Consider the following 23,052-nt stretch of genomic DNA (forward strand, 5'->3'; position numbering starts at 1 on the left):
AAGTCTTCCATTAATACACAAGCAGCACATTTATGTTTAGCTCCAAAGTAAACGTGATTATAGGTGTTTTGGTTACAGGATAATTTATAAGTGAAATACAGACAAAAATATGCAAGATTTTTATTCAAATAAAAAGGTATGTCTGAATAAAACACAAGAATCAACACATCACAAACACAGAAAAAAATGCTTCTCAAATTGTTAATCCATGGCAGATTTGCTACTGATGATACATATTTAAATATCAGCATTAAAGCACATAGTTTACCACTAGGCAGCAGGTTGTGGTATGAAATGTTGCTGTGATAGTTTTTGAGAAAGAATTGCAAGCAATGCACATCAAAGTTAAAACGACCATGAAGTTGACGTCCCAAATTACAGGACATTTGCTCACATCACAGATGAATATCAGACACAATCTTTGAGCCGTGTGAATACAAATTCATAATATTTGCACATTGAAAGCAATGGAGTGAGTAAAATGTTTTACCTGAAGGAGATAATGCATTTAGTCATTTTTCTTTGAAGCATTTTGCCGTTTTTCTTAAATTTTTCATACTAGAGCTCTCTTTGATGTGAGCTTTTGCACCTCCGGCCTACTCTGCTCCATACATCTGCTGCTCTCTGCCTAAATACAGATTGACCAGCTCCCAGGTTAAATGTGGTGCCAGACACGTAGAAGCTGACCACCGTTGATCATATATAAAAAGGAGTTATGAAAGCTGACTGATAGTGCTGAGAAACAAATGCGTACTCCCACCATACAGCAAAGGAAAAACAGGAGACCCTGAAGGATCCCAATGACGGTGACCCTCACTTGGCTACCGAGTTGTGCACTGGAAAGGGACTGTCCATTTATAACCATACGGCAAATGTGCCTTCCCAGGTAGACTATGGTGACACCACTAGATGCCATCATCACAACAAAAGAGATTTAACAATGAGACCTCTGTATAATAATCATAATGGTAATTATATCTGCAGGCTGGTTTGGAAAGTCTTCTGCAGGTATATCAATGAATGCATGTTCAACAATACAAGTCATATTGACCTTAAATCCATGAAGTTTGGGATCCATAAGTCCCATAAAAAAAAAAAAGAAGAAAATCCAGAAAACTGTAAATGTTTTCCACAAGCAAAATGCAGAAGATGATTCGTTTGATTTTCCTCTTAATCCAGATGAAGAGGGCTCTGTTTGCAGGAACAATCTGGGTGCAATAGAAGAAGTTCAGACAGACAGAGGAGGAAACGCTGATGGACAAACAGCCAAGTGAGAACACAAAAGAAATGTGAGGGATCCTGTCATGTTCATTTTTTTCCTGAGAAAAAAAAAAAGCACTCCAAAAATTGCTAAGAGACAAACAATGGTACTGACAATCAAACAGCTCAAGAGAAGCTTCAGAGGTTGCTTGATCCTTTCTCTGTGGAGCAGATGCACCATGCAAAAGATGTAAAACACAATTATCAAATTGACTATAATGCCCATTGATTAAGGTCCAAGTTAGGTAGCTCATTGTTCCAGTAAGTGTTTCTTCCATTTTCACATGCAGGGTTTCCTGTCCTCTTATCTTCTCTCTGAGGGGACCTGCTCCTATGAACTAGTAATGGGATCAAATGTTGTGCAGTTCAACAATTCTGCAATATTTACATATCATGCAAAGAGATTATGAAAATTAGGCAAATCAGTTAGAAATCACCTGTGAAATAATATGTCTTCTTCAAAGTTTTCATTGCACTGCCATTGTTCTCACCCTTGATGTTTCACTCCCATGTATTGACAAATGTAGATATTAAATTAAAAAAATACATATTTAGGATATTTTATTGAAAATAAAATACTGTTGTCAATATGAATTATCCTGCTGTTAAAACATACCCAGGCACTATTGTTGCATCCTTCAAATTGTTGAATTGAGAACCTTGATTAAGATTGTTTCAGGTAAAGCACCAAAGTGTACTGGTAAACTATATGCTGGGAAGTCATGCTGCAGGAAAGCAATTTACATGAAACTTTTCACAATACATCACAAATACAGGGACATCATTAGATTTACCTTTTTGCAGAAATATAGAAGTGTACAGAGATGTCCTGATTGTCATACTCAGGGATTTTTGTGGACCAAAGTGCAGAGGCAGGCGAGGACACGGCATGGCGAGCAGAACGATGACTTATTTAAATCCAAACTCCGGCTAAACAGAAGGCAGGCAGGCAGGGTGTAACAGTGAGTTTTACAGGATTCCAGGTCAGACAGAGAAACAATTTGGGAAGTTGATGCAACAAACCAGCAGGGAACAAAGAAAACAGACCAAGTAATATACAGAGGGAAATGAGTGTGGAACAATAGACAGGTAATCAATGGAACTAGGGACAGGTGTGACATGGCAAGCAGGGAGGCTGAAGGACAGGTGAAACTAATACAAAACTAAACCATGGGAGAAGGGACTAATTAACAAACTCAGAGAAACAGATCTAGGAAAACTATAACAACCTCAGCTATAAGAACCTGGCAAATAAGAATTAACAAAAGAAACCATAAAGGAAACCCTAACAAAAAAAGTAAACAAACCCAAACAAGCACTGACTGAAACAAACTGGGAGGAAAGCAGAGAAAAGCAAAGACTAGAATAAATGCAAATCAAAACGTAAACGACAAGTGGAACAAAGTATAGTGGCAAACAATAACTACAAGCTAACCTATAGAAGAAACTAAAACAATAGAAACCAACACGGGGAATTCAACTAGGGATAAGGCTGGGAAGAACTACTAACATAAAGGGAAACAAACACTGAGTACATAATAACTGAAGGGGAACTAATGACAAGAGGAGGAACAGTGAAAAGAAACTAATGAACTAGAAGAGTGCAGCAAGAACAAATAACCTAACAATAAACAAGCATAGAAACACTAAGCAGGAAACTAAACTAGAAACCCCAAAGAAGCAAAGGGAACTGTCATAATAATAATAATAATAATAATAATAATAATAATAATAATGAGAAAACCATTCTAAGTAATAAATAAATGAGAAAGCAACCAAAAGAACTAAGGGCGAGGGGAGAAAGAACTTACTAAAACTAGGAGGCAGGAGAGAGAACAAAACTATCAGGGAACAGAAGGAAATAAACAAACATGACTAATAAACCCAAAGAAATAGAAACACGTAACTGAAAAGTAAACAAACGCAAAACCACAACAAATTCCAAAATGGCAGATCCTAACACTGATATTCTTATTCATATGAGGCAAAATAGACCCAAATCATGATACCCCCACCTCCATGTTTCACCATTGGACAAAGAGTTTTTTTGCCTTGAAGGGAGCCATTTGCTTTTTTAAAAAAGATAACAAACAACAATCAAATAATGCTATAGTGTATAATTAAAGTCTGGCAGCCGTAGGTCTTTCATAAATACTGTATACAGACAATACATTTACATTTAGCTCCAAAGTCAAAAAGTCAGTGTTTTAATTAAAAATCGGGAATAAAATACACGCAAAAAAAGTATCTTTTAGTATTTTTATTTAAATAAACACTTCTGACTAAAACGCCAGAATCAACAAACCACGTGATCACACAAAACAAACTAAAAACAAATCACACATAAACATAATAATCCATGATAGGAACAGCTAATTATGATACACCCTTACATTCAAACACTTATGGAGAGTTATAAAATATTCTTGCAAATATTATTTTGCACCTACACCCCCACCCACACACACATACACTATCTTGCTCTCATTTTTGTGCACACACACACAACCTCTTTCACACACTTGAAGGGGACATATCATACAAAATCAACCTTTAGCCTTTAAATACATTTTGTTGAGTACTTGGAGGCTGCAGGAGTACAGAAAAGTTTAATTTAGTCTCTCCAGGTGTTGCTGAGATGTCTTTATATTCTGTTCGGGTCATATTTTTCAGTCCGTTCAGTTTTCTCCATCATCTGGTACGTTTTTCCAACTGTTACATCACAGTATTTGCTGCGGAACAGCCAAACAAGGTCATGGACTTCCGGCTGATCAGTTTTGCGTATCCGCCATATTTATTTCTCGCTGCGATTTTGTAGTCCAAGCTCAAGCATCCCTATGCTGTAAGAGGATAAGTTCGGTTGTTGGGTGAATTAACCCACACAATTCATTGCACCATCCCCCAGCATCAGAACCCCTTCAGAGTGCCTGGTTAAATTAGATTTTTCAAGGAAATGTACCCACATCAGTGGGGAAATTCATATTTCCCCCAGTGCCTTCAGCAACCTCCGCCAGTACTAAAGACGGATTTGCTGAAAGACTTCAACTGATTAAGGTGTCAGCTTCTTCTGTCTATGGAAACGACTGACACAACAAAGCGGTAAACTGCAAATAACGCTGAAATGACAACAAACTTTATTTTAGACATGAATTTATTGTCTGTTGATATGACATCCTGGCTATTGTTTTGATAGCAGTAGCATATTGCCTTCTGCTTATGTTAGCGCTGTGTGCTGCTTTCAGCTCCTTGAGGACATAACCGTAATTTGTGTTTTGAATAATGTTATATAAACGGTTTTCAATTGTTTTTGCAGTTTTTGTCTTGTTTCTTCAGCGCTAGATAATTGCTATCAAACTACACAAATGTCCGAACGGGTTAAAGTGCAGCGCTCTTTGACCTCGAGGAGGGCGGGGTGTGAAGGGTCTCAACAGCGTTTAAAGAGACGGCATCAAATCGAGTTGCTCTCAGACCCACCTCAGAACAGGGCTTAAAGAGGAGTCTGCGGAGCAACATTAACAAGGAGATCAGACCAAAGTATTGCAATTTCACTTTATATAGACCACAACTGAATGATTTTAAATGTGAAAAGGAAGGATTTAAAAGCAAGATATGTCCCCTTTAAAGCCACAGGTTTATCCCTTTGATGTCGGTCAGTGTGCATGATTGAGATATCATTATGCTACATGTGGACAACTCTGGCATACTTGGAATAAATAACAGCTAGCATCAGGTTACAAAGTCATTATTCAGTCACTGTCAGCATAAATCCACACTTTTGACATTCAATAGTTATTTGTTAAGCTCCAAAAGTTGCTTTTTAAGACTTATAAAAACAGTTTACTTATTACAGCAGTGGTGTAAACCTGTATTTTAAGACTGCACCATTTATGTTTTTTGATGTTTTGGACCATTTTGCTGCTGTCTTCCATTTAAAAAAAATCCAAGAAAGCAGGATTTGAATATTGCCTCTGGCTTTATGTTTCACTGTGCATTAATGCAGTGCTTTATTGCCAGGCAGCAATAACTAACAGCAATGGCAGACATGACAAAAACTGTAGTGGACCATTCACCTTTGCATTAATACAAAGAATAAATCGCTCCATTTACAGTAAAAAAACTTACAGTAGCAATGTGAGCCCTGTAGGAGTTGAACTAAATAATTCAAAACATGCAAAAACACTGAAATGGTCAAAGTGAAACAGATTTTACTCAGATTTAACTTGCAAAATAGTTGTGTTTAAACTGCACCCACACACAGACGTTAACAGGTTTCTGTGTTCAACCCTGATTTCTTAATGACATCACTCATAAACATTCCCGCAGTGACAATAAAACTACCATAATGCAGCACAACAGTGAGAGTCAGAGGATACGCGTGGTTCCAGAGTGAGGTACTCAGAAGTAGTCTCTTCTCCGGGAATCGTCACTTATGAAAGAGGGGTTCCACTGGGCGGGGTAAATGCATGAGTGACGCGATCCCGGCAGACCTGTGAACGGATACAGGCCATTTCTCTCCAGGTCGGAGTTACGCAAAGCAGGCTGTGGGAAACGAAAAAGAAACATATTTTGATATTTTTATTCTGTTTTAAATTATCAACTGCAACAAAGTTTAAGTGTTGACCCTGTAGTTCTTTAACATAATACAATAAATTCAAGCCTAAAGGTAGCAAAGCAGTTCCAAATCATGGTGCTCCCTCCCCTGTGTCTTAGATATGAAAACAAGTTTTGGTGCAGTGGCTTTATAGTATCTTAACACAGAATTGTAAAATGTTTTTTTCAAAACTTGATAGAGAGAGTTGTCCCACAAACTGGAAATTTACTTATTTGTAAAGATTTGTGCCTGTTTTCCAGATTATTAATTTTTTTTGTATCCACTTTTATAATTAATCAAAGGAGACACTTGGTAGTTCCAGGAAAGCTTTTAATATTGTAAAATGAACATTGAAAAAGTCTACTTACAGAATAGTAAATATCGGTCATCTGCAGCAAGTTTTTTGTGCTGCCGTTTTCCTGCATCTCTATGGTCTCCCTGCCCCACTCCATGGATATTCGGTTGTTTTTGGGAAAGTCTGCATACGGCGACATCTGCATGTCTCCACTCTTGAAGATGATCTTATTGATGTCATTTTTGTCTTTCCTGAAAGGTTGAATATTTTAAAAGTAAAACTTGCAGCACGGTTTAGCAACGAAATTAACCAGATCATACTAATTAAACCTTAAACATAGCTTTAGCAAAAAACAACAAAGAAAAAAACCAATAGAAACTCTAGATCCTCTGACAAGTAGAGCTATCTTACTTGCAGCAAGTGACAATAAGAGCGATGATGAGAATGAGGAGGAGACCCCCTCCTGCAGGTGACACCACAACTGCAATTAGCTTGTAAACTGTAATGTTAAAGTTAAAAAAAAATATTGCAATTACCAAAAACAAATACAAGAAAATTTGTTACAAGAAAATTGTGCAAGCTGAATAACATTGATCTGTTAGATCTACTTACAATTGCCACAATTGAATCCTCCAAATCCAAACATGCACCTGAAACAAAGACTACTATAGATTTTTAACTTGAATTTTACCGATTTGATAGAAAAAAATTAAGAAAGTTTGACTCACGGGACACATGTGCCATTTTCCAGCTTGTATCCATCCCTGCATTCTGAAATAGGCATAAAATCCAATGGAGGCTTATTTTAAACATTTAAGCACATCAAACTGAAGCTTGTTTTCCTTCTTCAAGTGAGCCATTTATGTAGCAGTCATTGTTTTGTGATGAGAAGAGGAGCTTACCTAGACAGGACAGGTCTTCCGGATTGTGTTTGTAATATCCCCGGAGACACTGGCAGTAGGCCGTGCCAGTGCTGTCAGTGCAGTTTGAGCGCTCTTTATCACACTGAGTTTTCTGAGCTTCACATAAGCTCTCCACTGGAACACAATAAAGAGTGAGCAAAACCAAATTAAAAGTTGGTGCATAATTCTTGGATATTTTAGTGTTGAAAGGAGGTTTTTGCTAATATTGACGTCTTGTCATTCTTCACCTAGAGTGCACTCTGAATGCTACCTGTTGAAAATGCTAAATGCTTGAAAGAACTTTCTGAAAACCTAACTTCAATTGCAGACAATATCTCCTGAACAGCATTATAGCTCTATGTTTCAAAGGTTTACAGCAGTGTCAGACTATGACACACTGATGTGCATGTAAGAAGTTTACATAACGCACAAACACCACTGGTAGCAAAACAAAACCCACAAAATGATAATGCCACCACCGTGCTTAAAGGTTGGCACGAGCGCTTTAAGTTTTAAAACCTCACCTTGTCTTCTACAATTTATTTTTTTGCCATTGTGGCCAGATAGCTAAATTTCTTTGCTTTGTATGCTCATAAAACTTTTCTGCAGGAGGAATTTGGCTTGTCCATGTTGGCAGCTGCAAATTTCAATCATGCTTTAAAATGCTCAATTTGAACCATGTGCTTTATGGTTATAACCCTCTAATACAGGTTGATGTTAAACTGACTTCACTCTGGACTGCGACACTGGTGTTCTTGAATCTATAAAGACTATGTTAAGCTTGAGCCTTGATGGTAACTGGATTGCCCTTGATCATTCTCAGCAATTCAGTTTTTTCTGAGGGTGACAATTGGGGTCATATGCTTGAAACTGAGACGATGATCCCCAGAACACATTAAGACTAGTTTTGGATTGGACAAATCCTGCTTAGATTAAACTTCTGAGTTAATTTCAACTGCAGTCCTAATAGGAATGTATTCACCTTACCTGAAAGCCAGATCTGTGAGAGAAAACAAACCAACTATTAATGTATTCATCCCATGATGAGGGTATGTAAACTTCCCACCAGCACTGCACAAAATTATTGAAGGTTTAGAGCAAATTATTTGGATAAACTCTGCCTCTGGTGGCTCTAAATATATATGTAGCTACATTTGAGAAACTGCACAAAGTAAAATTCACAATACGTAGATCAAAGATACAAACAGACAAGAAAGTCAAGTCTGTTGATAATCAGGTTGATGATGATGTTCTTGCTGTCTAATAAACTCACTGTGGTAGGAGAGCTGATTTTGCAGGACCATTCTGCAGTGGGTCAATGACGCGCTACAGTTGCTTAGAGACATCTGGATGCTGTTGTACACTTCAGCAGTCGTCACATCAGTGGAAACAGAAAACATGCTGACCGCCAAGATACGCACCCTGCCCTGCTCCCTAGGTGGGAATAATCACACTGTATGATTTGTTATACTTTTATATAAATGAACAGTATTTTACTCGAAAAGTAAATAAGAATAATCAATAGAATGGAAATGTAAAAGTTAAGGGTGCTCCAGACTTACTTCCTCAGCAGTGTTGAGCGGCTGTAACCTTGGAGGACTGACAATGACACGTTAAGCTGCAGTGAAGAAAATTTGGTTTGCATGAGGTACATTAAACATCAAACTTATGAAGATACAAGTTATGTTGTGTGTTAATGTACAGTGCCTTGCAAAAGTATTTATACCCTTGAATATTTTGTCACGTTATCTTGTTACTTTACAAGGTATTTTGAAGTGAGACTCACCAGCTGGATGATCTCTCTCTGAATCTCATGCATGGCGGAGCTTTTTATATGATCGTGCCTGTTAAAATTGAAAGTTCCCAGAAATGTCTTTGCTATAAAAAGGAAGGAAGAAAAGTCTGATATGAGCAAATAAGATAAGATAGACCCTATTGATCTCACAATGAAGAAATTAACTTGTTACAGCAATTTGAATTAATGCTAACAAAACAGTAAATATGGCTTGTTTGTGTTTCAGAGTCACCTCTGGTGCACGTCCGTCCATCCTCAAGATCATAGCCGAGTGGACATTCACAGCTGAAAGACCCATTTGTGTTGACGCATGTGGAGCCTGCTGGGCAGGGGTCCTGCTCACACTCATCCAGATCTGAACACAGAAGGTGCAAGCAAAACAATATATAAGAGGGACTTTATTTGATCTGCAAACATCAATCAGTTTCCTCTTCATCTGCAAGTTTGTGTGGATCATGCAAACATGAGCTCACCCTGGTCGCAGGTCGGTCCTGTCCAGGCCTTCTGACACTGGCAGGTGTACTCCGGTCCTTTATAGCTCACACACATCCCTCCGTTCATGCAAGGGTTCGACACGCAGGGATTTCCTGGCATTCAGAGGTCAAAAGGTGTTTGTTTCTGGGTCATCATCATGGACTCAGGCCTCACTTTTAACAAACACATTAACTCTAAGACTAAATTAGCCAGCTACCACATTAGAAACATTGTCAGACAAGAATGAGGGGTTTCCTATCAAAATGGGGCACAGAAAAATGCTTTTATATTGAGTAAACTAGATTATTTTAATGTTGACTGTGTAGGCCTCTGTACAAAAAACAATTATAATAAAAAATCAGTCAGGCAACTGCAGATTATCTGAAATGCTGCAGTGAGTGTCCTGACCAGGAAATGTATCAGATGACATTAGTCCTTAAATGAGTGCAATGGCTCCCTGTTAGTAAAAGGATAGAATTCAATATCTTGTTGATGGTCCCTCAAGATACTGAATGGCCTTGAGCCTAAATACATTTTAGAGTTGCTGGTCAGGAATGAACCATGAGAGGTCCCCAAGTTAACGTCAGAGACCCCATCACTCAGTAGTAAACAAGATGAGGCAGCATGAAGCTTTTTTGTCTTCAGCTTTGCAAAAAAAACAAAAAAACAATCTAATTTAAAACCTGAAATGTGTATATTGGCTCCATTAAATCAAGATTGAAAACATTATTGTTTACTGCAGCTATTGCATAAATGTCAAAGTTTGTTTTATTAGTTAATTCCTATAAAGTCTTAGCCTTCTATTTAATTTAAATGAATATTTTCATGAGTCGTTCTTTTAATCTGATGTTTAAAGTTGCATGATTTTTAATGGGTTTTTCTTATCTCTGTTTCTTCATCTTCCTGTAAACTTTAATAGACATGTCCATGAATGATGCTATATAAAGAAACTTGTTTTTGCCTTTTTGTAAACTTCTCAGTAAGACACTCAAGGAAAACATGTACAGCAGTATCATCTTGATCAAAACCCATTAATTTAATTTAACCCTAACCCTTTCAGCACAAAACTTAAAACATTGTCTCTAACAATCAGAAACACATTGTTCTTAATAGTTACGGTTCTGAAATAATTATGTCTGGGTTATGAAACCAGTTTGTAGAATTCTGAAGAATATGTCTTTAGACCCTAAGCAGCGATTACATTCATACAAAATGGTTAAAATAAAAGACAAAGATATATTTTCCCAGCGAGTAAAAGTTTCAAGGTCTCAAAATGAATTGGTTTTGTCAGTCAGTCATTTTCTACCGCTTATTGCATAGTGGGTCGCGGGGAAGCTGTTGCCTATCTCCAGCAGTCTATGGGTGGGAGGCAGGGCACACCCTGGATAGGTTGCCAGTCTATCGTTTTTTTTTAATGATTTTTATTTTTATTTTTAACTGTAAGAGATTTTAGTTCATAACAAGCCTACATTTTATTTAAGAATATTTTTAAGTCTTGATGTGTTATAGATAAATACAGTATGTACTGTGTAACATCTAGAAGGACTATACTGACAAAAAAGTACTCCAGAAATGCAATATTTGGTGCAACTACCACGATTCACGCTACATGGGATGAGGCTGCAATATGTACGTTCACCACAAGAGGTCACTAAAATCCTTCAAAGATGAACCTGAATTCATTATGAAAAATGAGGTAAAACTGACAGTAAATCATATCTGAAAACATAAAAGGTTTTGCTTCAGTTGAGACAGAAAAATGTAGCCTTTTAGACATTGTGTCATGCGTTTACAAACTCTGTAATCTATCAAAGTCAAATGATACATGATGGATGTTTTACCTATAACCAGTTTCTCATATCCTAAAATATATAAACTCATCCTTTGGCAAACATTTTTAAAAACAGTTTTTTTTTTTTTTTTTATGTGAGACATTTGCTGTTTTGATGTAACACTCTCTGGCATACAAGACCTGATTTTTCCTTTCAGTCAGTAAGGATAAGAACATACTGGAATTCGCAGCAAATGAGAACCTAAAAACATCAAAGTGTGAGTATGAAATAGGTCAATAACTAACTTTGAGGCACTTTGGCAGTTTGGACATCAGAGAGCAGCGTTGTCACCTCCAGCTCTGTGGCTCCTCCATCTGTCTGTTTCGTGGAGGTGTGCACACTCTCTGTACTCCCAGCTGGACTGCTGTGACTGTAGGTGGTTTTGACGTATTGACTTTGCGTTGTGGTGAATCTTTGGGTCCCTGTGCTTGTCTCGGTCTGCACAGTGGCTGCTTTTGTGGGAATGACCATTTTAGTTGAAGGTCTCTGCGTTTGGCTGGGTGACACATGGACTGTTGGGAGTGCTGCAGAGCTCTGCAGGTCCGGGGTGGGGACCGTGGTGGAGGTTGAAGTGGGTGGGAGGGTGGTCTCTGCAGTGGACTCTGTAGTATAACTTCTAGAGGTGCTGCTCAGCATTGTTGCTGATGTTGCTGGTATGGGAGGTTCAGTGGAGGCTCTGGTGGTGGTTGTAAAAGCAGCTGATTTAAAGGTGTTTTCTTCTGTTGTCTGTGATCTATTTAAACGAAGAGAAAATTGAATACATCACAAAATAGTTAAACTTTTTTTTGTCAGTCAGTCATTTTCTACCGCTTATTCCATAGTGGGTCGCGGGGAAGCTGGTGCCTATCTCCAGCAGTCTATGGGCGAGAGGCGGGGTACATCCTGGACAGATCGCCAGTCCATCGCAGGGCAACACTTTTTTTGGTGTATTTTCTAATTTATGCCTTGCAAAAATATTAATACCACTTAAACCTATCCACACTTTGCCACATTACAACCACAAATGTTGCTGTATTTTATTGGGACTTCCTGAGATGAGTGAAAGTAAAATTATATTTTCTTGGTTTTCAAAACATTTTTCCAAACACAAATCTAAAGGTTGTGTATGAATCTGGAGGTTTACATTTGTAATTACCCCCCGCGTCGATACTTTACAGAGCCACCTTTCTCTTAAGTAGCACCTGCAAGTCTTTAGAGGTGTGTCACTTCCAGCTTTTGTGTATCTAGGAATTAATTCTTATTTGCAAACAAGCTCAAGCTCAGCCAGATTGGATGGAGAGTGCCTGTAAAAATGTATTTTTAAGACTTGCACACAGATTCTAAGTTTGATTTTGGTCTAAACTTTGAGTATCTCAAAGTCCAGACCTAATTATGAAACACGTAATTACACTTTGATCTAAACTTGTCCATTGTAGCTCTGAGAAGATGTTTAGAGCTGCTGTCCTGCTGGAAGGCGAACCTCCACCTCAGTCTAAACTCTTTTGCTGCCTCTAACAGATTATTTTAGTATTGCTTTGTATTTAACTTCATCATTTTCACGTCAACTGACCAGCTTCCCTGTCCCTGCTGAAGAAATCCCTACCCACAGTATGATACCTACTCCACCAAGTTTCACAGTGAAGATGGTGTGTGCAGGGTGATATGCAGTATAAGTTTTTCACCACACATAACATTTTGCATATAGACCAAAAAGTTACAATTTGGTCCCAGGTGACCTGAACACCTTCTTTGCCAAGTTTGCCGTGTCCCATATATGGCATGTGGCCAACTGAAAATAAGACTTCTTATAGGTTTCTTTCAACAATGGCTATTAACATCCGAAATCTGGCAAGAAGAAAGCCATATTTGTAGGATGTACAACTAACATTGTCCTGTCAATAGATTAGCCCTCCTAAGCTGTGGATCTCTGCAGCTCTTCCAGAGTTACCATCTTGGCTGCATCTCTGAATAATTACTCCTTGCTGAGACTGTCTGTTTAGGTAGACGGCCATGTCTTGTTTGGAGACATGCCACAGTCTTTCTGTTCTTGGATGAGGGATTGAAAACTGCCTCATCCACTCTTAACCCTCTGTGATTCACTTGTTCATATTGTATATAATTAATTGGTCTTCTTTCTTCTTTCATTTAGCTTGGTACTTTTAGTTGGATTGTTCTAGAATAGTAAAGAGTTTGTTGATTGAAATATGTTTTTGACTTTGAGTTGAATTATTTTTGTTAATAAATTCTTGTATTTTAAGAAATTGTGTGAATTTATTCCATGTGTGTGCAGAGTTTTGCTGTTCAGTAATGCCAGGTCACCCTTTTCTTTATTGCCCTAATACCACTGCCTTATTGGGCTGGTATTCACAGGACAACACTTAACAGACAGAATTATTATTTAATAAAATATTAAAATAATATTAAATAATATAATCATAAAAATAATTACAACAGCCTGAATACAAATTAACAAATTGTTCAGATTTTTAATATCTGAATTGTGTACACGTATCACTTTCACTTCCAATAACGCACTACTTAGTGTTAGTCTATCACCAGCAGGGGGCGCAAATGCTCCCTGTACAAACTGAATACCATTAGTGGGCACTGATTGGAAAAAAGTTGTATTGCTTACCTCTCAGTGACAGTGACTGGTGTAGTGGTAAGGAAGACTCCAGTAACCATTCCTGGCATCTCTGTCGGAGACTCATTCATTTCAGATGAACTGCTGACTGCTGAAGGCACCGTGGTCAGACCTAAACCCACGCTGTCCTCCCTGGTTTGGGATGTAAGGCCTTCTGTGCCCTCCTGGTTCTGGGTGCTGGGGCTGTGTGCTCCAGTGGTCATCTCTGTGGAGGATCCAACACTACTGCCAGAATCACGATCAGTCCCAGAGGCATTTACAGGACCCTCTGCATGTGAAGTGAAAGGAGGAGTGGAGGAAACAGGTGTTTCTGACTGATCAGTGCTGGGCTCGGTCACCTTGAGAGGTGGTGTTGAATCTGATGTTTCCTGAGATGTTAAAGAAAGCTGATGCTTGGTGGAATTAGGTTGTCTGGTTAAACCTGGGGTTCCGCTGGCCCCCGCTGGACCTCCAGTCTCTGAAAAAGTCCCAGTCATATGCTGCTCTGTTGTTTCTCTCCCATTAGTCCTCGTTGCCGGGGCACTCTGAGTATAGCCCTCGGTCTCTGCGGGCCTGGGAGGGATACCCCAGGTGGACAGAGGCTGATGGGAGCTTGAATCCTCTGTAAAAGCAGATGAGGTGCTGTTGTTAGAGGAGGAGGAGGTAACAGAGAGCAGGGTCCTCTCCCCAGCACGGCTAACGGTTGTAGTGTAGGTGCCAATGGTGAGTGTTCCTGTCTGCGACATCGAAGATGTGGTATCCCTCAAACGAAGCGTGGTATCCGGGCTGTCCTGCGGCAGGGTTTCATCCTCTGGAAGCAGCCTGGGTTGATTCTCCGTGGACACAGAGTGGGACATCACTGGCATCTGGTTTGTGTTAGTAAAGCCACTGCTGCTGCTGCTGCTGCTGCTACTACTGAAATCAGTGGTGCTTATAGAGGAGGAGGTAAATGGCTCCGTAGACAGATTTGTGGTCTCTGGAAACCTGCTACTTGTTTCTGTGAGAATTTCTGTCTGCTCCGTTTCTGCAAGTACAGAAAAAAGCGAAGACCAAAGTTTAACTTTCTCTCCAGGAAACACTTCTATTATCTCTGTTTCAGTCTGCCAGTTGAAACAACAGGCCATCAACCCACAAAGGTTTTATAATCTGAGTAATTCCTTAGGCAGCTTAAGAAAAAAAATGCTTTGTTTGTTTTTCTCCTTTTAAGGGAAGCACTTTTAGTACTTACCTGATCAGATCATATAAGTTAAAGCTAATAAACTACAATGGACGGATAGATTAATGTAATAGCAGACAGATGGGTTGATGGATGATGGATGGACTGACGGTCAAAATTCAGATAATTATTTAATTATCATCTAAACTAAGACTGTATTTTTCCAAACTACATTTTTCTTTCTTACATTCTTACCCAGACTTGAAAGATTCTTAAATCGAACTCCAAGCTTTTCAGATTTCTTTTTAGAAACCTGAATACACTGAAATGAAATGAAATTTTGACTTAACAACCATTTAGCAGTGTCCAGTAGAGGACGCTCACCAGGCAACCTAGAACCTGTGTGGGGCAGCAGACAGTGAGAAGATGCTGTCAGGGTGAACAAAACTGGCTGTATGGGCAGTACATTCTGGGTGGAGAACAACTGGCAGTCAGTTTGTCTGCTCCTAACAATGGCTTGAAGTCCTAAATATGGAAGTGACTGTCTCTGCTGGGAATCTGCCATTTCCTTCCTAAAGCTGAGTGAGCACAGGGCGACTGGCAGAAAACGGCAAACCATGGATCTGGCCGTGGATTCATTGTTCAAAGATCTCTTTTAGCCTGGTTAAAAATGGTACAGTCATATATAAACTCCCAGAACTCCACCAGAAATGAAAATAATGTGACAGTTGAGACAAATTGCTGATTTGGAGACATTTTTGTGGCATTTTGCAGTTGATAGCTGAGAATCAGGGGTGGAATGAAGAGGAAGGGTATGCAGCGAAGGTCCCCACCTACAAACATTGTTCCATGTTGTATTTAAATTACATGGATCTGTGCATTCCCCTCATATCATACCCTGACATTGTGGTGTTTACAATGTAGCGACATTCAGTATATTGATTAATTTGTTTGATCAGAATCAGGACATCTTGTTTCCCTGAGGTGTAAATATGAAGTGACCCATTTTAATCGGCCACTATTTAAATGGGAATGACAAGAGAACATAGCATTCAAGTAAGGCAGGTTTATCGTCATAAACTGACTACATGAAAATAGATACTGGACTAAACTTGCCCATATCTGCAATCAAAACAATTATCATAAAGCAGAAAGCAACTAGAACTGTTACGAACAAGGCGAGGCCCGGGACAAGTTTATCTTGTCACCAAGCACAGTCAGTAGGATGCTAACTCGACTGCACTGTTTAAGAACAAGGACTGCGTTGCCGCTATATAACTAAACTACACTAAGAGAGAGAAGTCTTAAAAAGGAAATACTGCATCAAATTGTTCAGTGTGAGATTGTGCTATTGCAATAAAAGATTAATGTTATTAAAGACTTTTCTACATATTTACTCCTTTGGGAAAAAAACAAAACACAGTTATTGGTCAGCTTATCTCTCTGGTCTTGTGTGGTCTGGCAGCCTTTCATCTGGTCTCTCTCCAGGATTGAGACAAGAGCATGGAGGGGTTAGCATTGGTGCCATAAACGGCTCCCATCCAAAACCCATATAAAAAGGAGGATTCAGCAGCACAACAGCCTGTTTGATGGGAGCCAATAGGGAAGAGAAAGGGGACCATCAAACTGTTTATCTCTTTTAGTTCGTCTGCATGTGTCGTTCTTCATAGTTCATTTTTTTTTGTCTCTTTGGATCCAGTCTGGGAAACAAACTTAGACTGGAATGTGGGGCTGGCAGAAAGTGATGGAGGCTCCCAGATCACTCTGTTTATCTCTGAGCTGTTAACACAGTTGTCAGTGTTGTCTATTCTCATCTGATATACCTCAGAAACTGCGGTCCTCTTGGGTTTAGCTTATTCATCTTCTTCAATGAAAGTTTAAGCGTTTATCTAAATTGTGCAGAGATTTTGTTGCCAAGTAGTTTAGTTGTAACCAGAAAGCTGCACATTTTAATTCTGATGGTTATCTGCCATTGGATCATGACCATAAACTGTGTTAGTCATTGCAGCCTTATTTTTCCTTGTAGCATCCATGCCTTCAATCACAGCTCAGAGTGAGGGCATTTGTGTTATGAAACTTTTTGGGACTGCTTCCACTTGGACTGTGTGTAACTGCAAGAATCAAATAGGGTGTTGGTGGGAATGTCTGAAATATGTAGCCAAACCCACAGTGGGCAAATAAAACTTAAAACACATCATCCACATTACCCTGCTACAAAGATCATACATAGATATTCACCAAATCCACTAAAATAGACATCCATGCATTCATCCTATTGAGAAATGTCAACCAAAATACAACACCAAGAAACACAAAGGCATTCCGATTTCTGCACTATTTTTACTGCACAATCAGGTAGATATTGCACCATATTCGGAAAGCATGCAGTTGCAACATAGTTGAATATATGAGTTGTAATTAGGCCACATTTCCCTCACTCTTCTTCTTATATTTCCCTTTATCATCATTATGTCCCCGTCACTGAGAAACTTTAACACTAGGTGTGGACATCAAGGGCAAGCAAAGTTCATCTGACTGGACAAATATATTATTGACATGCAGAGTGAGCATGTGGATTTTGCACAGTAAATTCCATTTTGATATATGGTAAATCCATGGGAGGAAAGCCAATTTTTATGCAACTTGGGATATATATATATACAATTGAAACCAGATATTTCTATAAACGGTATAAAAAGACAAACCTTTTTTTCCTCGACAACTTTAAATGAGACTAAACTTTACCTGTTTTAGTTTAGTTAGGATTATGAAACTGTTTCCTATTTGCAGAATTATGAGATATATATATATATATATAATTTATTTATATATTTTTTAACTTTTCTCAAAGTCAAAGGTTTATGAATATTTTGTAACATTTAGTAGAATTACTCTTTTACTTTTAAAGACTTGGATCAAACACTTTGTGTAACCTTCCACAAGCTGCGAACAATAGTTTGCTGGAAGTTCGGTCCATTCGTCCTAACAGAACTTGTGTACCTGACTCGGGTTTGGGGCTGCCTTATTCACAGACCCAAACATTTTATACAGAAGTGAGATCATGATTGTGTTGTCTTTAAGCCACCTTGTAACTATTTGCTGCTATGCTTTAGGTCATTATCCATTTGTAAGAACCATTTGTGTCCAAAATGTAACTTCTTGGCTGATATCTTGAGATGTTGCTTCAATACTGATCCACATACAGTCTATTCTTGTGATGGCATCCATTTTGTAAAGTGCACCAATCCCTCAGGTAACACAATACCACAACAGCATGATACTGCCAACCTAGAGATCCCTCTTGTGGGATCTTGTTCTGCAGCTTGCAAGATTCTCTCTTTTCTTCTAAATGAAACAATGGGGATTAGGACCAAACACTTGAGTTCTACTTTTATCATGAAACATATCTCCTAAAATTAGGTTCTTTGTCCCTAAGTGCATTTGCAAAATGTAATCTGGGTTATATGTAGTTTCAGGGGTAACTGGTTCTTCCTCTCTGAGTGGCCTTTCAGTCCATGTTAGTAAAGGACTCCTTTCACTGTGGATGACTCTCTTTAACCAATTTCAGCCAGCATCTTCACCAGGTCTTTTGCACATTTCATACCCAAACAAATTCATCTCTGAGAAACAGAACCTGTCTCCTTCCTGATCGGTTTGGTGGCTAGACATAACCATGCTATGCTTACATATAACAGCTTGAACAGATGAATGTGTTATCTTCAGACTCCTGGATGTTCACAGTTCCAATGATGTACCACAGAAAGCAATGTGTTTCAGGTTTTGTTTTAAAATGCCTTCAGTTAACTCAAATGTCAGTCAGTCAGTCATTTTCTACCGCTTATTCCATAGTGGGTCACAGGGAAGCTGGTGCCTATCTCCAGCAGTCTATGGGCAAGAGGCAGGGTACACCCTGGACAGGTTGCCAGTCCATCGCAGGGCAACACACAAACAACTATGCACACACTCATTCATACACCTAAGGGCAATTTAGAGTTACCAATTAACCTAACAGGCATGTCTTTGGACTGTGGGAGGAAGCCAGAGTACCTGGTGAGAACCCACGCATGCACAGGGAGAACATGCAAATTCCATGCAGAAAGACCCCAGGTTGGGAATTGAACCCAGGACCTTCTTGCTGCAAGGCAACAGTGCTACCAACTGCACCACCGTGCAGCCCTAACTCAAATGTATTGAGTTAAATCAAATCCACATAAGCCATGACATTATCATCTGGGCTTCCTAAAATTGTTTAAAGGAATGATAATCTCTCATTATTTGAACAAAGTAATAAAAATACTTATTCTAGCATTAAGCAAAATGAAATAAAAACGTTAATCCTTACTGACCTAAAACAGGAAACAATTTATCGCTGCCATATTGATGCCACATTCTGAATCTTTATTTGAAAAACTGGTTTCCCTGCATATCTTCAGAATTTAAGCCTCCCTTCTTCTCCACGGCAGAGGTGCAGATTAAACCTCTGAAGGGAATGGATTTTCTCCCAACATAAGCAATAGACTTAAAACCGGTTTTAGACAATATCACAGATTTGTTTTTAAAAAGTTTCATTATTGTGAGGTAGATGATTAGGGCAGGCTAAAATCTCCTATGCTTTGTGTGCAGGAAATGTGTCCCCAATTCCCTCTAAAGCATCTAAAATCAGATGATATGACTACATCTCATGCACTTATTAAAGCAAACCTATTCAGCAATGTATTCTTCTTTCATGAGACTTGTCGCTGCTAACTAACAAAAGCACATCGGCTGCAGGAAATTAGAAGATGTTGCCCAGAGTCATCTGATGCTGCTCAGAGTATTCATGATGTCATAATCAAGTTTTCAGTTCTGTCTGCGTTTTCTTATCAGGAGAACTGCATGAAGCTTACTTAAGGCAGCTAGTTTAATAAATACATACAAGTCTTTTAAATGGAACTGTCCGCCCTCTGTTACCGTACACTGAAAAACAAACTTTTCGCATTTAATCAATAGAACTGGTAAAACTGTTTGCCTACATTTTACTTTGATAGATTTCAATCAATACGTAAGTTTACCAGGTCAATGCCGCTTCAATAAGGAATTAAATACATTTTTAAGGCTCATTGAATTCTAACCTTACCAAGTTAAAACAATCAAAAAATAAGCAAGTTTGACTTTACCGCTAATGCTAAATTGGGTAAAATGGGATACAAACCTAAAGTGTTTCTCCAACACCTATATGTTCTCAAATACAAGTTCTTTTGACTCAGCTGATATTTTCGTTCATAAAACAGCCTCGCCGTTCTCTGTTGGACTCCGCACAGGCCCAAGGAGAAAAACTGGCGATTGAACCAACATCTTCTGTTAAATTCTAATCAATATTTATGCATTTGTTATTAAAACAACAGTTAATTTAGCCATTATTGAATATTTACAGTCTGTCATACTTGTTTAAAATGCAAATAATTTTGATGGCTAATAATATAACTTCCAAAAGTCTTTTTTACAGTGTAGGAGCGTTTAAAGACCTTCAATAGGAGCCAATTAGACAGTATGTGATTCATTAATAGGGTATCAAATCGCTCATAATCAATTGTAAGAGAAATGTGTTTCCTCAGTCATGACTGAAAATTTGCTGGTCTATAAAGTTCTAAGTTGCTGGCTGAATAATAAAAATACAACTGGATGCCATTCCAGTTTTATGATTATTTCATAAAACAATGAAGAAATCTGGAGAACCCTTACGTTTTAGTGCCATGTTGTTTTCTGCACGAATGGCAGTTTTAAACGTAATTTCATTCAGAATTCAAAACATTCAGGCAAAAACGGCGTAGAATGAAAAGTAGCGACTCAGTTTTGATTTTGTTGGGTTTCAAAACATCCTCATTGCAACGACAAACATGGATAACTCCTATCTATAACAAGTTTTTAGGGGTTCAGCCTGGAAACAACATCTCCAAGCTCTAGATCAGTCTAACACCAAACATGAAAGGAAAACCTTACACACAGTTCAACACTTTGCAGGGTAAATGTTCTATTATCTACCAGGCCTCTCATTCGACGATCTTACCGAGGGTCCCAGGAGGGGCAGAGTGCGTTTCAGACGTGTGTGTGAGCAGGAGGACCCTCTGTGATGGTGATAAACTCTCGCTGGAGTATGAAGCTGAAGTTGCACCGTTTTCTGTGCTGCTGGGTCCATCTGTGCCCGATGAATAATAAAACCCGTCCGTTACCGGATTCGTGCTGTTGTAGCCGGGGGTCCCTGCCCAGAGGGGCCCCGGCAGACCCAGACCCAGCAGCAGCACCGACACAGACCAGTGGAGTACTGGATTCAAAAAGCACGTTTCCATGACTTTTTTTTTTTTTTTAAGACCCCCAACTTAGCGGCGGCAGATCGATTCCGCAAACACGAGTGGATGCCCGGGGCACCATGAGACAAGCGCTCCTGGTATTAGGAAATATTTAGATGGCAAATATGTGACTCCTGGAGGAGGTGCGGAGGAGATCCGTGGCTTGGCTGGTGGGGAGCGGAAGATAACAGAGCCGAGGCTACAGCCTGTTATCACGGCGGAGGAGCCCGGGCTCCTCCTCCTTCACATACACACCAACAGATTTATATTGGGTCAGATTATTAGGCTGCCTACAGGTGTCAGAAATAATACCTTCTAAATGCTTCTAAGTGATAAATGACTGCTTTCAGACAACACGTGTGAGGTAAACATATGTCTGAATATTTATACTGAAGATAAAATGTGAAAAATTATTAAAACATACCAGTTTTCAATCCGTAAAAGGATAGTTAATGATTTCTAAAGTGAGGTTCTGTTAAAACGTTAAGGAGTTAATATCTTACCAGGTGGATAGATCTATTGACATCCTCTTTAAAGAGTAACTCTGTAACTCAAAAACAACTTATTTGTGCAGATAAAGTGTATAAATTGGACCTTAAGGATGCTATCTTTATGTTGCCGTGCAATTTATTACGTTTTATGTAAATGTATTTAATTCTACAATATTTGTCCCAAAACCGTCCTACTGCTGCCCTCTTTGGGTTGAACCGTGGTTACTGCAGTTGAATTTTCCTATTGGTTCAAATCGTACAGCTCGGTTCATGTGTACGTCACAGTTTGGGTATAAAACCATCTCACTCAAGACACTGATCATAGCGTTTTGCTCTATACCTTTGATTATTTGCTTTATTTGAGATAATATGAATCTACATTCATATCGCATCGCTGAGTCAGAGCCAGCGGCTCGAACTGATAAAGCTCAGGCCTACAGGGCTCCACAAAGCGCCCTTTAACCTCCAGTGAAACATCCTTCACCTCAAAAGATCTAACCAGCGTCGCTCTCCATGTTTCAGGATGTCAACTTAAGCTAGCTGCCACTTTCCCTCGTCCTCCTGACCAGACCCACACTTAGCCGTGCCGCTCGGTGTCTCTCGGCACTAAGCGGCTCTTTGTTGGCATTTTTCAAAATTTGCCTGGGGGAGGGTTATTCTTTTACATCAGGTTTAGTTCCACTTTAAGCACAAAACTAGGTAAGTTTGACCCTGATGCTAAAGCTAACAGCTGGTCCGAGTGGGGTCAAGTACAAACTGTGTTAAAACAGCTACAGCCTTTCCTGCATGAAGTCATCTAAACACCAAAAACAAAAATGTGATGTTGTGGCTACTATTTCCTGGATAATAAGGCTAAACTGTAAACATTATTTAAAAAAACGACCCTTTTAAAATCTGTTTTAGGCCACACATCTTATACCGGTTTTGGGGGTGTAGTTTTCCTACATTTTCTAATTGTATTTATTTATTTTGTCTAATAAATTCAATTCAAAAATACTTTATTAATCCCAAAGGGAAATTAAATGTTGTAGCTCATTATGAGGGTTTCCTCAAAGAGCCGTTGTTGATGCTGATGGCTGTGGGCAGGAAGGATCTCCTGTAGCGCTCCATCTTACAGCAGATCTGAAGAAGCCTCTGACTGAAGACACTCTGTTGTTGTAGGACAGTCTCATGAAGAGGATGCTCAAAGTTCTCCATAATGTTCTTCATTTTATGAAGAATCCATCTTTCCACAATGATCTCCAGAAGAGTCCCCAGAACAGAGCCAGCCTTCTTTATCAGCTTGTTGAGCTTTTTTAAGTCCCTGGCTCTGATGCTGCTTCCCCAGC

At 39.0% G+C, this 23,052-nt stretch overlaps 1 protein-coding gene and 1 long non-coding RNA gene across 3 annotated transcripts; both read right to left on the reverse strand.

The window, feature by feature from the left end:
- Positions 1 to 106: 106 nt before the first annotated feature.
- LOC124871674 lies at positions 107 to 2,925 on the reverse strand. The gene is made up of 2 exons (XR_007039073.1): positions 2,055 to 2,925; positions 107 to 1,208 (listed from the first exon to the last, which is right to left on the reverse strand). It is a non-coding gene; the product is annotated as an uncharacterized LOC124871674 (long non-coding RNA).
- A 580-nt stretch (positions 2,926 to 3,505) lies between these two features.
- heg1 (heart development protein with EGF-like domains 1) lies at positions 3,506 to 21,406 on the reverse strand. 2 transcript variants are annotated; one of them, XM_047371345.1, is made up of 14 exons: positions 20,954 to 21,406; positions 13,764 to 14,775; positions 11,395 to 11,882; positions 9,317 to 9,430; positions 9,076 to 9,198; positions 8,835 to 8,926; positions 8,611 to 8,666; positions 8,322 to 8,482; positions 7,049 to 7,183; positions 6,875 to 6,917; positions 6,759 to 6,796; positions 6,558 to 6,645; positions 6,220 to 6,397; positions 3,506 to 5,799 (listed from the first exon to the last, which is right to left on the reverse strand). In XM_047371345.1, exons 1-14 carry the CDS (start codon positions 21,231 to 21,233, stop codon positions 5,656 to 5,658), a joined length of 2,952 nt encoding a protein of 983 aa, XP_047227301.1. In that variant the 5' UTR covers positions 21,234 to 21,406; the 3' UTR covers positions 3,506 to 5,655. The 2 variants fall into 2 exon arrangements, with proteins under 2 accessions (XP_047227301.1, XP_047227299.1); XM_047371343.1 differs by having other exon boundaries at positions 6,759 to 6,808.
- Positions 21,407 to 23,052: the final 1,646 nt, after the last annotated feature.

The sequence above is a fragment of the Girardinichthys multiradiatus genome, chromosome 7 (assembly GCF_021462225.1).
Source record: "Girardinichthys multiradiatus isolate DD_20200921_A chromosome 7, DD_fGirMul_XY1, whole genome shotgun sequence".
NCBI classification, from domain to species: domain Eukaryota; kingdom Metazoa; phylum Chordata; class Actinopteri; order Cyprinodontiformes; family Goodeidae; genus Girardinichthys; species Girardinichthys multiradiatus.

Excerpts from the sequence above, each read along its gene's own strand:
- heg1 (XM_047371343.1), bottom strand. The coding sequence starts at position 21,233 with ATGGAAACGTGCTTTTTGAATCCAGTACTCCACTGGTCTGTGTCGGTG. Across the intron at positions 8,483-8,610 it reads CGCTCAACACTGCTGAGGAA|GGAGCAGGGCAGGGTGCGTA; the intron begins GTAAGTCTGGAG and ends ATTCCCACCTAG. Across the intron at positions 5,800-6,219 it reads TGACCGATATTTACTATTCT|CCTGCTTTGCGTAACTCCGA; the intron begins GTAAGTAGACTT and ends CGTTTCCCACAG.